Source organism: Astatotilapia calliptera, chromosome 4 (genome assembly GCF_900246225.1).
Source record: "Astatotilapia calliptera chromosome 4, fAstCal1.2, whole genome shotgun sequence".
In the NCBI taxonomy this organism is placed as follows: domain Eukaryota; kingdom Metazoa; phylum Chordata; class Actinopteri; order Cichliformes; family Cichlidae; genus Astatotilapia; species Astatotilapia calliptera.
In genome coordinates, this window is record NC_039305.1 from 7015066 (window position 1) to 7036528 (window position 21463).

General features: G+C 39.6%; 1 protein-coding gene across 3 annotated transcripts in view; it reads right to left on the minus strand.

The window, feature by feature from the left end:
* Positions 1–452: 452 nt before the first annotated feature.
* The window catches only part of plcd3a (phospholipase C, delta 3a), a 29345-nt gene continuing 8334 nt past the window's right edge, over positions 453–21463 (minus strand). For 2 of the 3 annotated variants that reach the window (XM_026164291.1, XM_026164293.1), the window contains exons 2-15: positions 15475–15639; positions 11423–11651; positions 10456–10585; positions 9697–9922; positions 6792–6993; positions 6554–6698; positions 6181–6333; positions 5944–6096; positions 5699–5849; positions 5422–5538; positions 5089–5267; positions 2377–2512; positions 1901–2050; positions 453–1803 (exon numbers count right to left, since the gene is read on the minus strand). In XM_026164291.1, the coding sequence (XP_026020076.1) occupies positions 1661–1803; positions 1901–2050; positions 2377–2512; positions 5089–5267; positions 5422–5538; positions 5699–5849; positions 5944–6096; positions 6181–6333; positions 6554–6698; positions 6792–6993; positions 9697–9922; positions 10456–10585; positions 11423–11651; positions 15475–15639 (2279 nt within the window). In that variant the 3' untranslated portion in view covers positions 453–1660. Of the gene's footprint in view, positions 1804–1900; positions 2071–2376; positions 2513–5088; positions 5268–5421; positions 5539–5698; positions 5850–5943; positions 6097–6180; positions 6334–6553; positions 6699–6791; positions 6994–9696; positions 9923–10455; positions 10586–11422; positions 11652–15474; positions 15640–21463 lie in introns of those variants that run through there. The other variant, XM_026164294.1, reaches the window with a different exon arrangement.

Genomic DNA, 21463 nt, shown 5'->3' on the forward strand with positions numbered 1-21463 from the left:
TTTTGAACCATTTCTGCTGATGTTAAAAACATATCTGTGATGATTTTAGCGTTAATTTTAGACTTTTTAGCAACATATTTCTTGAAGGGGGAAAACTACTAATACTGACCTCATTTTTCTGTCATTGTGGTGTTGCTGACTGACATTCACAACCCACTGTGTGTGTGTTTTTGTATTTAATTAAGTTTACCACAAAATATTCAGTGGGTGGATTAACTCATAATTCACGGAGATGCTCGGAAACAAAAGAAGTCCAGTTGTTGGAGAAATTGCTGCCATGCTGTGTAATGTGAAATTTCATAAATATTGCTAAGAGTTTTCATTTTTTTTGTCTTTACTTTTGGCCTAATCAGGCAGGGACATATCCATTGATAGTTCTAATGTTGGAATATAAAGATTTATCATGTTTTAGGCTGACAGCTTTAGAGTACCACAGAAAAGTCAGACAAAAATTCACAGATTAGAACCTTCTGGTTATGCATTTATTAAAGTGTCAGGTGTCCACACACAACACTGTGGACTTTTGAAACTAAAACAGACACTTGTATCTTTTGACAGCATGTGAAAAAAATTGTTAGAAGTGCTTTATAAAAACATTTTTCTTGCAAACATAACCACTCAAACGCATCCCACAGCTTCTATATTAAACATTAAGAGAGCAAAGTTTTACTTCACCCACTATTAAATACATATTACATTCTTCTCAAAAACCAGCGTGACCATTAAAACTGTAATTACAGTAATTACTTTTCATCGCTGGACCATTTTATTATCAGTGAACCTCCTTATAAGAGTATTAAAAGATTCACTGTAGCCTGGAGTAATTAGTGGTTGTATTAGATTGATGCAATTAGTTTTTAACAGCATTTTTTTCTAGATCTGAATACGAAGACAAAAGTTGACAAAATGAAAGAAGCTTATATGGAAATACTGTATCGTTAAAAGTCAAATATGATTTTAAACAAGCACATTTGAACATATGTGAAATGATGCTAAGATAAAATACAACACATTTAAGAAAAAAGCTTATCTTTGCAAGTTAAGTCTGTCATGTTCTGCTGGAAGATGTAAGAATATGTTAGAATTTGTCTTCCAGACAGAATTTAAAAAAGTGCCCAGATATCTGGAGTATCAAGTACTTGTACCTGGGCAGCATGGGCCATGGCGCCCTGGGGCACTCACTAACACAAAATTAAATCTGTATTACAGCACAGTTAATGGTGCCAATAATAACATCTAAAACACTGATGTTTATGTATATTGTCAAACACAGTTAGTTACACTTGGTTTACATCTCATTGCAATTCTGTTATAGCATCAATTTAAGAAGTGCTATTTTACTTAAGCGATCATTATTCTTCAAGTTAAAAAAACATGTTAAAAAATAAAATGATGACATAAAATAAATGATCTTCATTCTCTCTAACAGTCCCTTTTTCTACATTTTTTTGTTATGAATTACAGTCACCAGAGGGCATGTGTCCATCTCTGACAGACACCTTTCTTCAAGCACTGGGAAGTGGTTTTGTGCAAACTGGACCACTTGGGGTCTGAACTGTAAGACAATGGCAGCATTCTGTCTCTGTCTGTTTACACTCGGAGCTCCTCCTTCCAAGGTCCTTCATTGTCCAGATATCTGATTGTCTTGTTCAGATGTGTGTCACGCTTTGCCTTTGGCAGCGGCAATACGCTCAGCCATAGTTTTGACAGGAACACCTCTGCGAGTCACTTTGACATGGATAAAGAGTGTAGCAGGAGAAAGGCTAGAACCATCTGCCTTCAGTAAGTGAATATGTCGATAACCTGGGTGGGGAGAAGAAACAAAAAAAAGAGTATGACACATATTAAAAAGAACATCTGAGAGTGAAGACTGACTTGTAGACTAAATCTTAATAAGCACCTATGCGAAAGCTTGTAAAAGGTAAAGTGAACTGCCCCACAAAGTCATTTTTGGCAGCATGATCGTGGTCCTCCACTACAAACCGCACCAGGGCCAGCTCAGGGACCTGCAGCTGGAAGCTCAGAGTACAGTCCCAGCGAGGGTTGAAACCTGCAGAGGGCGCACAAGAGCTGTAAATACACCATCTGGTGCATTAAACCGTTCAAACAAACTAATCATGGCATTGGATTGAAAAGACTCCTACACAAGTATATATTCCAAGATTTGAATAAGGTACAAAGAAGCTTTCTGACATCATCTCTTGTCTCCTGTCACTGCATTATAAAAGTAACACTGATTTACAGAAATGCCTGCATTGAATTTAAATATACATAGATAACATATATATTATCACTCTGCAAAAAAAAAAATACATATAAAAATGTATTTTTAAAATTTTATTGTTGTGGATAAATAAATAAATAAATAAATATTACCATTGTTGTCAATGCGGTGGGTTTTTTGTTTTGCTTTATCAATAGCCACCCCATGAATTTCCACCCACACTAGTGGGTCCACAATGGAGCTCGCCTTCTCTGTGTTGATTTTTGGCAGCTGTTGTGCAGATATTATCTGAAAAAGCAAAACATAATTCATCATTGTGTGCATGAAATTATCATTAGAAATGTATAAAAAAAAGTCTATTGGAGGCAACTTTTTTGCAAAATCTGACAATCTGGATAGCACACAATAGCTCTATGTTTAGACTCTAGTTTAGACATAAGGGAACTCTTCCAGAGGAACAACAGAGGATGGCCTCTCCTCTATGAAAAAAATTGAAGTATGGACAGTAATAACAAGAACTAAATGACACTATGAAAAATAAACTTGCCACAAAAAGGAAGGAAATTTCCTTTTTCTTCTAACAATACTTCTTAGCAATAAATCCTACAGGGAGTGCAGAATTATTAGGCAAATGAGTATTTTGTCCACATCATCCTCTTCATGCATGTTGTCTTACTCCAAGCTGTATAGGCTCGAAAGCCTACTACCAATTAAGCATATTAGGTGATGTGCATCTCTGTAATGAGAAGGGGTGTGGTCTAATGACATCAACACCCTATATCAGGTGTGCATAATTATTAGGCAACTTCCTTTCCTTTGGCAAAATGGGTCAAAAGAAGGACTTGACAGGCTCAGAAAAGTCAAAAATAGTGAGATATCTTGCAGAGGGATGCAGCAGTCTCAAAATTGCAAAGCTTCTGAAGCGTGATCATCGAACAATCAAGCGTTTCATTCAAAATAGTCAACAGGGTCGCAAGAAGCGTGTGGAAAAACCAAGTTGCAAAATAACTGCCCATGAACTGAGAAAAGTCAAGCGTGCAGCTACCAAGATGCCACTTGCCACCAGTTTGGCCATATTTCAGAGCTGCAACATCACTGGAGTGCCCAAAAGCACAAGGTGTGCAATACTCAGAGACATGGCCAAGGTAAGAAAGGCTGAAAGACGACCACCACTGAACAAGACACACAAGCTGAAACGTCAAGACTGGGCCAAGAAATATCTCGAGACTGATTTTTCTAAGGTTTTATGGACTGATGAAATGAGAGTGAGTCTTGATGGGCCAGATGGATGGGCCCGTGGCTGGATTGGTAAAGGGCAGAGAGCTCCAGTCCGACTCAGACGCCAGCAGGGTGGAGGTGGAGTACTGGTTTGGGCTGGTATCATCAAAGATGAGCTTGTGGGGCCTTTTCGGGTTGAGGATGGAGTCAAGCTCAACTCCCAGTCCTACTGCCAGTTTCTGGAAGACACCTTCTTCAAGCAGTGGTACATGAAGAAGTCTGCATCCTTCAAGAAAAACATGATTTTCATGCAGGACAATGCTCCATCACACGCGTCCAAGTACTCCACAGCGTGGCTGGCAAGAAAGGGTATAAAAGAAGAAAAACTAATGACATGGCCACCTTGTTCACCTGATCTGAACCCCATTGAGAACCTGTGGTCCATCATCAAATGTGAGATTTACAAGGAGGGAAAACAGTACACCTCTCTGAACAGTGTCTGGGAGGCTGTGGTTGCTGCTGCACACAATGTTGATGGTGAACAGATCAAAACACTGACAGAATCCATGGATGGCAGGCTTTTGAGTGTCCTTGCAAAGAAAGGTGGCTATATTGGTCGCTGATTTGTTTTTCTTTTGTTTTTGAATGTCAGAAATGTATATTTGTGAATGTGGAGATGTTATATTGGTGTCACTGGTAAAAATAAATAATTGAAATGGGTATATATTTGTTTTTTGTTAAGTTGCCTAATAATTATGCACAGTAATAGTCACCTGCACACACAGATATCCCCCTAAAATGGCTAAAACTAAAAACTACTTCCAAAAACATTCAGCTTTGATATTAATGAGTTTTTTGGGTTCATTGAGAACATGGTTGTTGTTCAATAATAACATTATTCCTCAAAAATACAACTTGCCTAATAATTCTGCACTCCCTGTATACCGTTGGAAAGTCTCTTTATTTGTCTCTAACTCCTCATGTTGGTGACCAGCTTGGTCGCACACTGCTGTGGGATGGGATGACATTTTTCAACCAGCATTTACTGCTGTTAAACTACCAATATGTCTTGTTTCTTCATAATTCAATTATCCAATCCAACAAATAACACCAAACAAGAGTTATTAGCAGAATAAGCTGTTTGGCGTTGGCAGAGAAGATTTGGCAAGTTTTTCATGAGTGCAACCCACATTCTCAACACTACTGCTCAACCCACAAATGCATTTTCCTTACAAATGTGGTATCCTTCCAGTGGTATATAAGATTTATTACCAAGAAGTATTGTTACCACAAAGAAATAATCAACCAAACACTAATTTCCTTACTTTTTATGTTAAGTTTAGAACAGCGGTACAGAAATCTTACTATAACGTCTATCTCCTCCTTAACAGGTAGGCACATCTGAACGAAACTTTGGAAAAACTTCATCACATATATTGTGGTTATTAAAATCTATATGCTTTAAAAAAATATTCATGATGAATTTAAATTCTTTGGATTTTTGTGTATCTATCTATCTATCTATCTATCTATCTATCTATCTATCTATCTATCTATCTATCTATCTATCTATCTATCTATCTATCTATCTATCTATCTATCTATCTATAATGTTCATTTCCCTTAACTTAGTAACAGTTACTCACTCGTATAGTCAGCTGAGTCGGGGTATGACCGGGGCCTCCTCCCGTGTTTTCTGGGTTAAAGTTGGATGTGGGGCTGCACAGGAAGCTGGGTTTGAGGACGTATCCACAGTGACCATTTGCTAGGAAGCGGCCCTGGTTCAGGTCCATTTGCTCCCCAGCCGTCTGGAAGTTTAGAGCCACTTAACGGCAGAAAGAGGAAAGTGGAGGGACACGGGATTAAATTAACGGAATCAGAGATGTCAGCAGGTTACATGTGACATGACAGTAAGTTTACAGAAATAAAACACGTCTCTGGGTTTTTAAAAAGCGTAGCTTTCAGTGTGGAGTACCAACCCAGCTGGCATCCACAGTTCCACATTTCCTGAGGATCATAGTTGGATGATTGAAGGCGCTGGCCACAAGGGTAGATCCGGCTCAGCTGCCTGCTGTTGTGTCTTACAAAAAGCTTCCCTGTAAATAAAAAGACAGAAATCCACAAGCCATGATACGTTGAGGGCTAATTATAATTTCTGTAGAACCAGCTGAACCAGCTGCACAAAAGACACGATGCTGGCAAACTTTTTGAATTTCTCTATCTGATGTCAAGATGCAATTATCTCCACTATTGTACCAGACTCTTTGATGTGCTTGAGGGCATCGTTTTCAGAGAAAGAAGACATTTCATTTGGCGGTTTTTCAGACACATTTCCAAACCCACGGAAGGGGACACTCTTGCAGTAAACCACCAGGTCGGCTAGCTCGGGGCACAGTTTCGAACGGACCTGGAAAAGGCAATGCAAAGAAAATTGGTCAATTAACTAAAGCGTTTGTGTTAACAGCTTCCACGACTCAATAACAAGCCTTTCTTGAACTGACCTTTGCAGGATCCTTCATGGGTGTGCTCTTAATGCTGCTGGCTAGTTCATCTTCAGAGCTCGAAGAGAAGCTGGTGCAGCTGCTGTTCTTCACCAGCTCACCCAGGTGAGGAGTGTGTTTCTTTCCTTTTACCAAAATGCGCCCCTTAAGCTCCTGCAAGGAATGCCATTGGAATAAATTACTTTATTAGAAAGGCAAATGGGTCCAGCTGTGCTTCTATGTGTGTGGTTGTTGTACTTCGGGAGAAGGCAGGTCTCTCAGTGCCTGGTCACTGAGAGGCTCTGTGAGCAGTTTTTTGCCCAGGATACTACGGAGGTGTTTGTCCATGACAGCCTGCTGCTCCACAGAACAGTGATTCTCCAAGGACAGGATTAGAGGGTATGGGGACGTCTGCAGGGAGAAACACAGGAAAACTCTTATGCTAAGCCGTTAAAATGCAATTAGATCACATTATAGCAATGCAAAACCCAAGAGTATAATACTATACAAAATACCACAGGATTGCCTCAGAGTCAGGTGTATAACCAAAAGAAGTGCAGTGGGTTGGCACAGCTGTAAGCACAACGCATAACTGCATATTTCCATGAGTGAAAGCTACAAAATCTCTTACCTTGAAGGCATACTGACCGATGGTTTCAATGACTTCCTTAAAGGGCACTTTGGAGGTGAGTGTGTGCCCGTGGTAGATGACGGGTTCACCTTTATCTCCATCCCAGCAGTCTAGCTCCACACAGCGGCAGCCCTGAATTAGAGCCCTGACAGTGACAGATTTATTCATTTGAAACCACAGGCACATATCTCACTAGACTGACTGAGGGCCAATGTTGCATTCTTCTCTGTCTCAATACCTCATGTACGGCTCAGTGCTGCTCGCACCGGTGACTTGGTCCTTGGTAAGGTAAGTGTTGTGTGACGAGGAGATGAAGTAATGGGCCAGGGGGTGGGTCATGTCCTGGTAAACTCTGGCATGGTTAGGGTTGAAGACATCATTCTCCAGAGACAGCATGTACATGGTGAAACCATTTTGTGTCATGAGCAGGTTCTTCTGAGCTGTAATAAATGGTATTTTATTTCCATCAATTTGTAATCTTTAAGTGGATTTAACAGGATAACGAAGGGCTTTAAACAAGTAAAAAGAAAGCAGGGATACATGGAAGACGTGAAATGGCATAACATATCAGCCTATGTATATCATTTAGGAAGCAGAGGACAGCATGAGGAAGAAAGCTCAAAACTGTGGAAAGGGAATCAGACCTAGAGTTGCCAGAAGTATTATTTCTTCTTTTATGCTGTTAATTTACATAATTAATAATATATATTATGATATAAGTGCATCAAACTTAACTTTTCCTGTCTTTAACAATCAGTTGAATTCAATTCAGTTTAATTGACACCAAAATTAGGTTGCAGTTGGTTTTTAGCATGCAACATTAAAACAGGACAACACTGGTCACAACCACCAAACAGGTGGGCCTCTGAAAATAGATAACCAAGTTTTAGAAAAAAAAACAAAAAAAACAATGTTGGTGTGCACAAACCAGAGACAGATAAACAAATCACAAACCGGCACAACTCAGATAACCTAGGCTGCAAATGTACTTTTTTTTTTTTTATTGAGACCTCTCATGAACATAATAATAATAATGGATTGGATTTATATAGCGCTTTTCAAGGCACCCAAAGCGCTTTACAATACCACTATTCATTCATTTGCGCATTCACACACTGGTGGAGGCAAGCTACGGTTGTAGCCACAGCTGCCCTGGGGAAGACTGACAGAAGCGAGGCTGCCATATCGCGCCATCGGCTCCTCTGGCCAACACCAGTAGGCGGTAGGGTAAAGTGTCTTGCCCAAGGACACAACGACCAGGACAGAGAGCCCAGGGATTGAACCGGCGACCTTCCGGTTACAGATACGCCTCCCAAACCCCTGAGCCACGGTCGCACCCCAATAACATAAGAGGTTTATAAAAAGTTATATTCTATTAAATATATATATCCAATCTAAGGAATAATTTCTTGTCTTAATTTGAAACTAAATTCTGTCATACAGTTGAGTCATAACTACATTCTTCTTGTGGTTAATATTATTTCTTGTTTACAGTAATTATTGTCAAGGGAATTAGTTGTACTGACCAATCCAGGGTGTAGTCTGCCTTTTCCCAAATGACAGCTGGGATAATTTTGATTTTTTTAAACAGATGTTATGACATTATTGCTAAAAGAAAATTAAAAGGTTTCCTCAGTTTAAGAGTATCAACTCTGATATGTTTAGTAATTTTACTGTTTTCATGAACAAAACTTATTCAGTGTCCTTTACAGTGGACAGCAGAACTTACTACCTCACGTTTTCATGTCCATCATTTAGATAGCAGAAGACAGATGGAGGAAAAAAAAGCTCAAAATTGTGGAAAGAGAATCAGGCCTAAAGTTGCTTAAAGTTTGATTTCTTCTTTTATCCTGTTGATTTACATAATTAATGATATATAATATGGTAGAAATGCATTCAGCTTTACTTTTCCTGTATTTAACAATTAGTTCAACTCAGTTTAAATGACACCAAAATTAGGCTGAAGTTGGTTTTTAGCATGAGACATGTAAACAGGACAACACTGGCCACAACCACCAAACAGGTGGGCCTCTGAAAATAGATAACTAGGTTATAGGAAAAAAAGAAATCCAATGTTGGTGTGCACAAACCAGAGACAGATAAACAAATTACAAACAGGCACAACTCATAACCTAGGCTCCAAATGTACCGTTTCATGTAGACCTCTTATAAACATACAAGGTTTACAAGGCTTTTTTAGAGTGTAGAGTTATATGCACACTAAATCTATATTTTAATAGATATATATAATGCAATCTAAGGAACTCATGCAAGGAGCCTCTCTGTCATACCATTCCTGATCACTATTAATGCTTTGGGTGATGAGACCTAAAAAGCCCGGTTGAGGTAAGTATTAGGTGTACACAATGAAGTTTAATAAAAAGCGTGATGTTGATAGGTTACATGTTAAAATGATGTTTTAATGCTCAGATTTGTTTCCTTCTTTTTTTTTTTTCAGAAATGGAACCAATATCATTCATTCTGTAATTAAACATGACCCCATGTCCATTGTGAGGGACAGAAGATTAAAATAAATAAATAGCTTTTTTTCCGTAATATGTTTCTCTCAAACACAATACTTCTATCCCTTTATGCCCCTTTATGTCACAAATCTCAGATCATGTCAGACTGTTTCTTGAGCATGACAATGAGTTCACTCTCAAAGTCACGGAAAGAGCACCTTTAGGATGTGGTGGAAGGAGAGATTTCTATTTTGGATGTGCAGCTGACAGATCTGCAGGAATGTCATCATGACCAAAAATGAGGATTGTTTCCTGAACATTCTTGAATCAATGCTACATAGAAGGAGGCCGAAACAGGTACTAAGAAGGCATCCCTAATAAAATGGTTAGTGAGTGCACATACAGTATAATCAGTACTGTCATTATGGCTGAATTATAATAACTCAGTGATAAGAAAAGCGAAGCAAAGCACAACTTTTCTTTCTTAAAACAACGAGCTCTCACTGCTGGATTGCTTTTTTTGCACAGCAGCAGGATTGTGCCTCAGATTTTATGGTGATAGGCTAAATCGCTATTTCTTTTGTATGGAGACGGCATCAAAAGTCACATTCAGAATGTATTTATATATAAATATTTTGGGTTCCTCCTTTGAGTCCTTTAATGACTGCTTTTACAACTTACCCCGGTCATTGAGCTCATAGGTGAGTATAAGACTTCGAGCATGATCCAGCGACGCGTCCTCCCCTTGATCTCCCAGGAAATCACGCAGCTCAGCAGTGGAGAGCACGCTACCTTTACTTGAATAGTGTCTAAACACGGCATCTAGCTCAGGCCGTCGCAGCAGCTCCCTGCAGAACTCTTCAATTTCTGTGTGATCCAGGCGGCCATCGCCAGATTGGTCACACCGCTGAGATGCACAGAAAAGGTGTGTGTTAAAAAGAGCCAAGAAAGTGAACACACAGAGAAGAAAATAGACAATATCAAAGGCTGTTCACTTTTATTTTGGGAGTGCATCAAACTCCCTGTGGGAAAAGCACCTCTATAATAATTCAACGCAGCTGTGCGCACCTACGTTGAAAACATGCTTCTTTGCACTGTAAGCTGCACAGAGAAGAAGAATAACACTAACAATTCTGCCATAATAGTGAAGTGAGGGACATAGCAGGTAGTAATCCCTGCACAAAAGAGAAATAAATGGCTCGTGATTTGTTGTGGGGAAGATAAGAGGGAGGGGGTAAAGATGTGGAGTGAGGCTGGTGGTTGGCTTGCTGCTGGGGTTGGTAATTGAACACAGACTCTGGACTCCAGGGTGTCCGAGTAAAATGACACCTCCTTAACCAGATAGCAACAACTCTACAGCTCTGTAATTCCCTCACTTCTTTACACTCAGTGCTGCAGTTTAATGAGCATACAGGTACTAAAACATCACATGACTCTGACCTTGAATAAGCAGCGGGCATATTGCTCGCTCACGTCAATGTTGATCATCAGCAGCAGCCGTTTGACCTCATCGTAGCTCATCTTGCCGTCGTTGTTCTGATCTGCTCGCTTGAGGTACCCCCGAATCCAAGTGTAGGGAGTTAAGAAATCAAGCAAGACTAAAGCATAGAGTCAAACTGTTAAGACGGTACTTTTATATGGGATGTTACTGGGTTTTATTTGTTATAAATCCACTTAATACCTGCTCTTTTCCCAAGGGAGGTTATTTTTGCTAAACCTCCTTTTTCTTATATTTGATCTCTTTTTTATTCTATCCTGCTGTTATTGAAAGGGTCTGTATTTTTCCTTTTCATACTCACCCTTTCTAGCAAGAATTAAAGGACAAAATGCATATTTGGTACATGAATTTGATTTGAAACTGAGTCAAGTAAAGCATCATCTTCCAAAACAGATACTGGAATTGTCTCTTAGTGTTTTTCCAGACTGATAATGCTATAGCCTTTTGACACGATAACTATCAGCAACTGACTCAACTTTATGCATTTAGTGCTTTTCACATTGTGTTGGACCATTAAAGCAAAAGCCATTTACAATTCAATGTCAATTTTTAACCTGTTGACAGTTTATGGTGTCCTTGCACAGCCACATTAAGTGAAAAGCACTTGCTGCACTTGACATGAGTTTTATTTCACAATGAAAACAAAATGAGAAACAAACAGAGCAACGGGGAAGATCTTATACTCTACCTGAACACTACACTGCTATTTTCCTCTGGCTATGAGAGATTATAATTAAGAGTGATAGCAGGCCTATATTTAGACAGGGCTTTTTTGTCGAGCAATTACCTCTCACCTTAGCTATGCTGTGTACGTAGGACGGTACATGTGACAGCAGAGTCAGTCACCATAGCAATGCTGCCTCAGCTACGCTATATTTATTCTAGCATATTGGAAATTGGGCAGGATATTGGTCCAGTTTTTCCTTCTGACTCATTCTGGCCACTCGCTCCTTTAACATGCGGAGACCTCGCACCCAGTGCTGAGCTTCCTCTGCAGTGGGGCACTTCAGGTCCAGGCTCTTCCTGGCTCCTTTGAAGACCACTGTGAAGCACTGGTTCTCTGGTAGGGTTCCAGACAGCCGCCTCAGTGCCTCCGACTGGTAGCCTTCACACACACACTCCACCTCCGTCACTGCAACTGGGACAGGAGCGATAATATCGATGAGTAAACTGCTTCAGCAGGAGACCATGGTTGCACAAGAAGCAGCTAAAGGTCAAGTGTGAGGCGTTTTTAGAGAATGCGAGTGACACATTAATGAGACTGCGAAACATATTATATCCACACATGTTCGTCAGCAGACTAATTTTAAAACAAAAAAAACAAAAAATGACATGAGAGTAATGACTTAGACCTTCAGTGTGAGGTTCCTGTACTGACAGCTTGAGAATCAGGCTTCATTTAAAGTATGAGACATGAAAAAAAGAAATCTAACTGTGCTGCTAGAGGCCATTCAGTATCAGATAAAATATAGTGCAAAATATATATGAAATCTTGTCTTGTGCCCCCCCCCCCCTCCCTATAAAATTAAAACCTATTTATTCAAAGTTTTATTTATTTATTATTATTTTTCAAAAGGTTGTGTGGATGCCACCTGCAGCGGCTCTCCACCTGCCTGACTAAGAATTTCCCATTATATATTCAGCAAAGTTCAAATGGGCTATTTCCTTAATCTAAAAGTAAAAAATAATTAAGGGATTTCTCAATTACCGTAAATACATTTTCCGTAGCACAGCAAATAGCACATTTGCCCTACATGTTCACAATCAGGAGGAAACACAAAACCCAACCACCAGGGGTCAAAAGTAGTGTCCTATTGCCAGCTCCAACCTGGGATAAATGGGAGGGGTGTGGGAAATAAAGGAGCAGCTGGATGTACGGTACATCACATCATCATAATATTAAGACAGCCCCAAAACATATCTGCACCCAAAGGACCACACCTAAAAAGAATATAAATAACCAGCAACGAGGTCTTTTTTATTTTAGCATGACGGTAGCAAACATGTTCTGCATTCTGCACAACATCACTCTGTTAAGCCGGTTGTGAATCCAGTCTGTCCACAGTTCAGACCAGTGAGTCATTAAAAGCTTTTGGCATTCCAAAGAAGAAGTAGAAGAAGAAGAAGAAGTAGAAGAAATAGTAGAAGTAGTAGAAGAAGAAGAAGAAGAAGAAGAAGAAGAAGAAGAAATAGTAGAAGTAGTAGAAGAAGAAGAAGAAGAAGAAGAAACTCCCATATTCACAAGGGGTTGGCTTCAAAACTTAAAAATTCATAAGCATTGTAAGTTTTAACATTTTATATGCTCTTTGTACTTTAGTAAGGAAATATAGGATTTACGTTATTTGTTTTTATTTTTTCCAGCTCAAAAAGGGGAAAGGCGTTTTTTTCCCCAAAATATGCATATGCATTTTTACATTTTGAATCTCAACAATTCAACATCCTAAAGAGCATAAGTGCACTGCACTGCAAGTCTTCATTTTTGGCCCGGGAAAAAACCTCAGATTTACAACTATAAACAAGGGGAGGAAACAGGCTGACACTAACACACAGTGTCTCCTAGTTTATTCTAACACTAGAACTTTATTCAGCACAGGAGCTCTTCTGCTTCTGCACTGAGATGCCTGCTGGGCAATAAGTATTCTCTGACAATAACCTCATTCTCTTGCTAGAGGTCATAAAAGCCTCTGCAATCCACCTCTTCGAAATTACTCCGCATTCTTCCTTTGTGGTCATCTCGGAGCCATGGTAAAAGTAACATATACATGTGGGTGTGTGCCTATGTGTAGTGTGAAGTTTTAGGTGGTGTATATTACGCCAGGATCACACGCAACCCTGAACTTCAGACATTAGATCAAATCAGACCTGGGAGACTAGAAAAAGGGAAGAGAGCCAGACCTTTATCCCGTACAGAGATTTGGTCCTCAGCAGCCTGCCAGTGTCTTAAGTGGTCACTCTGTTCTCACGCTGCTTGATGTCATCATTCTATGGAGTGTTACACGCTGCAGCTCGGCCGCTCTGTGTCTATTTGCGGCATGGCTGGCACAATCAAAACGGCCTTCACACCCATTGACCCACAAACCTGCCCAACCACACACGCTGTGAGACAAGCGGCAAGGGTTAGGATTAAACTGCATTCTAACATAAGGGTGGAGATCACAAACAGCACAGAGGTGGGAGAGCCAAAGGTCAGGCAACAAGGGAGAAAACAAAGCTGATCTCATATTACGTGCTCAAAGCTTTCCACCTTGAAGTAAATTTTCATTTCAACAGAAAGAATTAGCTACAAAGACCTAAATGGAATGGGAGACTGAACAGATGCTGCTGCGAAGTCTCTTTTGCTCTTTTACTTTCATTAACTCTTCCAGGAATTGTGCTTCGGTAATTTAGGCCATCAGTCCAACCCTCTGATGCCATGACAGAAGAGTTGCGCTCTGAACAAGATTTGTGTCCTACATACTGCGCTGACATCCATGAATTGATTCCCTGAATAACTAGATAAAAGACATTACTATCTTTCCCCTGTGTGCTTTGGCACAACATCCTAATATAGCTACTACATGACTAGTTGTTTAAAACAGTGGGCTGAAAAGCAAGGCATTATAATAACATTACATAATATAATGGATGAGCTGTGAAATTAAGTATAAAGTCTACTAACTTCTTCCCCACTATTTTATTACTGAAAATGGTGCTTTGCAAAAGATGCTTTAGGTACTCAAGGAGGTCCGATCGCTAAAAGAATTGAAAATAAATATTAACAGCAAAAAAACCCCCCAAAACAATCTCATCTGCTTTTGCAGTTTAATTTTACCCTTAAGCAACTTGCAAACCTCCAACTATAACTTATCTTGTTTTTCACCTTGTGTACATAACCTTAAGGAGTTTGTGCAAAGAGTGATAACAGGCCCAAACTTGCATAAGTGGGAGTTGAGTCTATAGGATTCTATGTAATATCAGTTTTGTTTACCCGCTATAACAGAAAACACTCAATTCAATTAAACTTGGACATTGATCATTAGCTTGACGTTTGTTTTTCAAGGTGAAACATTCAAACATGGGGGAATCTCGACCTACCACTCTCAACCAGGGTAACCTACAGGCATGTTTCCTCTGTGTTGACTTTCTAGAGAGCAGCTACACTCTCCTTCCACATGTCAAACAATCACTGGAGTGATATTTAAAGGGCCTATCACAAGTTAGTCACACCCTGAAGCATACCATGCTTTTTCTGTTAAAAAAATACTTAAATTAGGCTACTGATACCATAATGTTCTATTGAGGACTTTCAAATAATCTTAATGCTTTCTGAAACTAAAGAAATAAATGCACATTTAAGAAATTTCTGCACTGGCTTTACTTTTCAGTCTCAGAAGCTAAATCCAGTTTTATGCGCTGGTAAATTATAAACTGATCCCATCAAAGAGCTCATGCCCATTTCTGTCGGAGGTCTAAGTGTCAGTAAGACTATTAAATGTATATTAGGAAGCTTGAATTGGTAAGTCATAACCACTACAGATCACATGATTACCCTCCTCAGTTACCAGAGAAACTAGAACCGTCTTTAAATGGGCAAAGTAGGGGAGAGGGCAGAAGACAGAGCCAAGATAAAGCAGCTCAACAACCCCAAACAATGTGCAGGCTGAATGAGCGCACTGAATCACATCTCAGTTTCTATTGGACTAATGGCGGGACGCTTACATTGCTTGCTTTAAATATAATTCAGTTTGCGCTGTTCTCACGTACACTCTTCCATTACTTAAGTTTCCTTTCTATTTATCGTATTAGTTCACTCATGCTCACAATCAAAGCTCCTTTTCCTCCTCAACTCCTATTCATAACTACCCCACTTCTCCTCTTCATTAGGTCATGATGTCTGCTCAAGCCAGCCCCCCACCCCGCCACACACTGAGCTCTCCTTACAGAGTACTCTGACCATAAAGCTGGATTTCAGACAAACTTACATGTCTGCTGGGCTTTGCCTTTGCGGGAGCTCTTGGACTCGCACCACACGGTGAGTCCGTCCTCCAGCAGCCGCATGCTTCGGTTCCTTTGCCAACTTGTAGACCGAACTTTCAGCATGCTGGAACCTGCCATCATCACGCGTATGTCCTCATTTTCATGAAGCCCTGGAGAATACACACATTCACAAAACAGAGCTGTTAATGCATGCATGACTCTGGTTGACACTGTGCAAATGCATCATCAGCAACTTAAGTTCAGCTTGTCTTCACATACATGCCTATTGTTTGATCAGTTTAATCAGGTTCATAAGTGCACATCTGTTTTCCCAAGTTCCTTAACTCTAATGCCAAACATATTATATTTGATACAGGAGTTTATGTCAGTGTTTTGAGACCTCTAAATCATCATCAACAAAACTTAAAATTAATTGCACATTACATTTTTGGGCAATAGATTGCACAAACGCCAGATGCAGTAAAACTGATACTGAAATTAAAAGTCACATATGCAAACTGATATCTCATTTCTTTCTTTTTTGTCAGAAGGTTCAATAAACACTCCAGTATGATTTTTTTTTCTGACAGTTATTTAGTGAGTCAAGCTTCACAGGGCATACTTTTATGAAATTTTAGACAAATGACAGTGCAATGCTTTAACTGAAGTGCTTAGCACAAAATGACAGTGCTTACAGATTCATCCATCCATTCTCTTCCATTCTTATCCTTTTGAGGGTCGCAGCGGGGCTGGAGCCTATCCCAGCTGTCTTAGGGCAAGAGGCAGGGTACCACCTAGACAGGTTGCTGGTCTGTCGCAGGGCTAACACATAAAGACAGACAACCATTCGCACTCACGTTCACAACTTTAGAGTTACCAATTAACCGAACTCCACTAACTGCATGTCTTTGGACTGTGGGAGGAAGCCAGAGTACCTGCAGAGAACCCACGCAAACAATATAATGTTTACTATGTTTATGCATCAAGACTGACAGAAGAAGTTTTCTATAAGGGCTTGAAGTGCTGCTGTTTAAAGTTTATGCACACAACCTTCTACACTGAATATCTAACGAGTTTGGTCAGTAGCTTGACAAGTGTTAAATGTTTGCTAAATGCAGCAGCTAGTGTGTTGTTATCATCATTTCCAATAAGGACACAATTAGCAGTTTGAATTAAGACAAAACTACCCTATGGAGAGTCACAAATTATGCATGTGAGTCTGTAGTGGATTTATGAAGTGAACTATGGGTACGTACTGTTAGCATGCAACATGCATTAACTTCAGTGAAAAGCTCAAGACATCATTGCCCGTGTTTGATGTGAATCTCATCGGTTTTGATCAAAAGTCTGACCTAGATGAAGCAAAAGGGATCACCTCTAAAGTACACTTCATGACATTCAGCCAGAGGCATTACAAATGTGACAATAAGCCATAAAGGGTCTACAAAATTTTGTGTCATTCCATGTAAGGAGTGTAGAGACATATCCTGGGGTCAACAACCGTTACTATCAAAAGAACAATTATTGAATAACTTTTGCCCAACAAGTTCTGTGTGGAGCTGCAAAACATATTTGAACCTCATTTTAAAACTGACTGCATATGACGCATAGATTCATCAGCATTACTAATAGGTGTAAAAAATTTAATCACATGTGGCTACTCTGCTTTGTGATATTTCTAATTACTTTTAACCTTTTAAACAGTACATTTGCACTATAACTGAAACTAGCCCTCTGACTGAACAATGGGCTGTGAGGTCAGCTCCTTGATCATTAATATGCAAATTATCAGTTTCAGTCATTGTGCCGTGTACTGTTTACAAGGTTGGGGAAACCTTCAGTCAGCTGAAACTGAAGAAGTCACCTGGATGAGTGATGAAACATTTCTCACACTGAAAATGCAACGACCAGGTGAACAGAATCAACCTTTTGGGAGTTACTTACCTGGATGATTGAACATGCTTTAAGACACTGTGATGGTGGAAACTGATCAAAAGTCGCTAATTTTGATATTGCATAAAAGAGTTTTAAAATAATACTAAAATAACATTTTAAAAAAATAAGGCAGTTCTCATCTTTTTACTTCAGCTACATACAGCAATCAGCCTTTGGCCCTGTAAACACAGCCTGTTCTTTTTAAATCGCCTGTTTTATTATTTGCTCATTTCTTCCTGCAGAGCAAATCAGTAAGCCAGCAGCGCTGGCAGTGAAAGCAAACAAATCTGTCCGCACACCATTTCCTCAAGAACTTTTTTTTCTTCCCCCATTTATAACTAGGGAGACTAAATGTTCATTACATCCATGCAATCCACTGAGCCTCATATTGGAGTAAATGAAAATTAAGAGGATAACACAGGATATGCTTTTTTAAAAAACCCAAACAAAGTCATTGGAGACTTAACTCAACCTAAACCACTGTTTACATTTTCAGAACTGTAGTATGTGCCATTTCTGCAGCTTTAGCATGCCTAGCTATCTTACCCATCAGTCACTTAGGCCTAGAGAGTGTTTGGCAACCTTTTGGAAACCTCTGGTTGTTTTGATAGAGGGTGCTCTATCAAAAACCTTGTTGTGATTGCTTTGGTTGCTAGCAGTTAATTGTGGTTACCTGTGGTTTGCATGAAAGATGCTGATTTGTCTGCAAATACTCTCTAAATGGTAGTGAAATTTGAAAAAGTGTGGTGGAAACCAGAAATGTAGAACGTTCACCTCCAGAGTAAAAGTTCCACGTCAGCGCTGAAGCCAACACATTGCAACAGGTGTAGCTTTGACTTTGAAGGTGAATGGTGTCCGTTTCCAATTTGCAACACAATTACAGTTTCACAACCACTTGGCAAGCAGTTTGTGTTTACAGACAAGCTGCCATCTTACACCCAAACTGCCGTAACCACAGCAAACTGCTAGTGAAAGCAATCAAAATGAGGTTTTTGGTATAGCATTGTAATCAAATTAACACTAGCAACTCCCACCAGCTGCTTGCCAACTGGTTGCACAATACATGCATTTTTCCCTATTAGATGGTCACAGACTGATCTGTAGGCCTCTGTGATTGGGGCCTGACTAAAATATCACTCCATCTTGAAATAATCTCAGAAATATTGTAAAATAAAATGTGGTTTTTTTATGTGTCTCAGTACTTAGATGTCATCACCTAATTTTTTAAAAAATGTGACTTTATAGTTGCTTTCGTGTTTATCTGCTTTATTCAGTCCTTTTCTGTTTATCCTTTGAGCTTTTTGAGAGCTTGAGAGTGTTTGCTGGTTTTAAAAATGCCTGCCTTTCATTCAGCCATCTTATTTACTTGAAAACTGACCTTGAACAAATACTTGGACAAATATGCTCAACGCATCTTTTCTTATATCCAAAACCTTGGGCTGTGTTATATATACAAACCTTGGAAAAAATGACCGGTGCATTTGGCGTGTGAGTCAAGCGTTCATGGATCATCTAAAAAAACCATGACTTTATCATTTAGTAGTATTTATCTGTTTTCTTTAGGGTGAATAAACCACTGTCAGTTTAAAAGAAAGCTGATCAATGAGATGTAATTCAGTCATGATAGTTTGTAGATTTACTTCTCTCCGGGGGCAGGAGCAGGCCAAAAGGCAGCAGGAATGAAAGCTGCTATAACAGCTGGAGTATGGACGGCTTGTGAAAATGTTTGTCCAGCTGTATTGCTCGTATTAGTGTTTCCTCGCTATTAACGTCACTGGAGATGCAAGATTCACAATTTCAGTGGTGCCTTAGATAGTAAGCATATATCACCACTTGGCTGTGGAACTGGTCAGGCCATATAATCAATGAAGAAAAAACACATTGCAAATTTTAAAGGCCCTTTATTGTAGCATAACAGACTTTAAGACTTATCTGAGACTAAATTATTCATTAATGGCAGAAGCAACTGGGAATGAAAATAAATCCACAGCTCAGGCTGAAGCAGTGTCTGTTTACAAAGCAGAAAACACAGCAGTTTTTCCACTCTCATTCAGAAGGTTCAAATATGAGAGACCCACAGAGGGCTCAGAGTGTGAAAACTGCCCACTTCATCTTTTATTTTCCTTCTTTCTGTATTTTTTTTAAATGCACATTTGTCACACTTAAATTTAAGATCAATAAATTGTTCATATTAGACAAACACAACCCCTGTAAATACAAAATGCAGTTTTTAAATGATGATTTGATTTATTAAGGGGGAAAAGCTATCCAAACCAACCTGACCCTATGTGATGAAGTAGTCTGCCCCTCTCATTAAACCATGAATGAACTGTGATTAACTTTATGTTTTGAAAAGGTGAATTCAATTATTTCAAGAGCTACACGTAGACTGTTAGAATCTGTGTGTTTTGAGTTTTGTGAGTTTTTGATTCGCTTCTGGATTTATATGTGATTATTACTTATAATGATAACTTTTTATTTGCCTAGTGCTTTGGTGTTTAGTATTTTTCCACCCAGTGCTTATAATTCTAGTTTTTAGTCCCTTTTTTGGTTGAGTCAGTTCCCTTTTTTGTCCACTCTGTCTTAGTCTTGTTTCCTTGGTTGTTTCTCTGTCTGTTTGTGTCCAGTCTCCGTCTCTGTATTTGTTTACTTTTGTCTGTGTCTACTCTGCATTTCTGTTTCCTGTTTACTTCATCACCTGTTTTTTTATTTCACATGGTCCCTGTCTGTTTCTCCAGTCGTGTCCCCTTGTCTGTCTGGTTTCTCCGTGTCCAGTCGTTTTAGTGCCGTATCCCCTCAGGCTTGTCTCCATTTGTTTATTTTCTTCCCTGGATCAAGTTTGTGTGTCTGGAGCTTGTTTCCTGCCTCTCGTCCTATGTGTGTTGTGTTGAGTTTTGCTTGTTAGCCTGATTTAGTTCACCTGTGTTCCCCGGTGTGTTCAGTTTAAGTTCCTTGTATCCTTGTTTCCTGCATATTCAGCAATAAAGCTGCTGTCAGCTTCAGTTCTCCATCTGAGTCCCGCATATTGGGTCCACACCTCTGGATGCCACACAGCAACATATAACACAGGCCTAACTACAACCAGACCCAGTGAATCAAAAAATCATTTACATAGAACCTGTCTGACAAAGTAGAGTAGTCTAAGAAAGAAAATCTCAAAAAGCAACCTATCACACCATGATCTACAAGACTGGGCAAAAATAGTATCCATGGGACAGTTCCAAGGTGAAAACCACACAGGCTTGTCTCACATTTGACAGAAAACATCTTGATGGTCCCCAAGACTGGAAATAATATTCTGTGTACAGACAAGACAACATTTCGGGAAGGTATGAGTCCTGTTGGATCTGCTATAAAACTAACAGCATTTCATAAAACGAACATCATGGTAGTATAACGGGCTGAGGCTGCTTTGTTAAAACTGATGGACCCCTGGACTGTGCTCTCTACCAGAAAATCCTGAAAGATGAAATCCAGCCATCAGTTCATGACCTGAATCTGGTGGCCAAAGTTCCTCCACAGTGACGTGAAAGACTCAGTCAGTTATTGCAAATGCTCGATTGCAGTTGTTCCTGTCAAAGTAGCACAACCAGTTATTAGATTCCGGGAGCAGTTGCTTTTTCACTTAGGGCCAGGGCTGGACTGGAACAAAAAATTGGCCCGGGCATTTTGACTACAGACCGGCCCCCCAGGTATTACAGGAAAAGCCATAAAGCCTTTGAATGAAAACAGACGCTGTTGTGAAAGTGATGGACACTGTCTTGTTGGTATATGTATGATTTCTATACATTTTACGTCAGATAAAAACTTTGGTTGTAATCTTCAGATAATTATTTAATAAAAGCAAGACATTTTAAATGAGAATAAGAACATATTTCTTTGTGCCCCCTTTTCCCTGTTAATGCCCTACCTGGCCCCCTGGCAAAACTTTGCTAGATCCGCCCCTGCATAGTTACCAGCTCTCAGCGTAAAAAAGGATCCTGGTGTTATTTGTCTCTCAGAAACAGTTCATAACTTCCCTTTAACTCATTCATGTCACCTAAAAGGTAAACCTGTTTG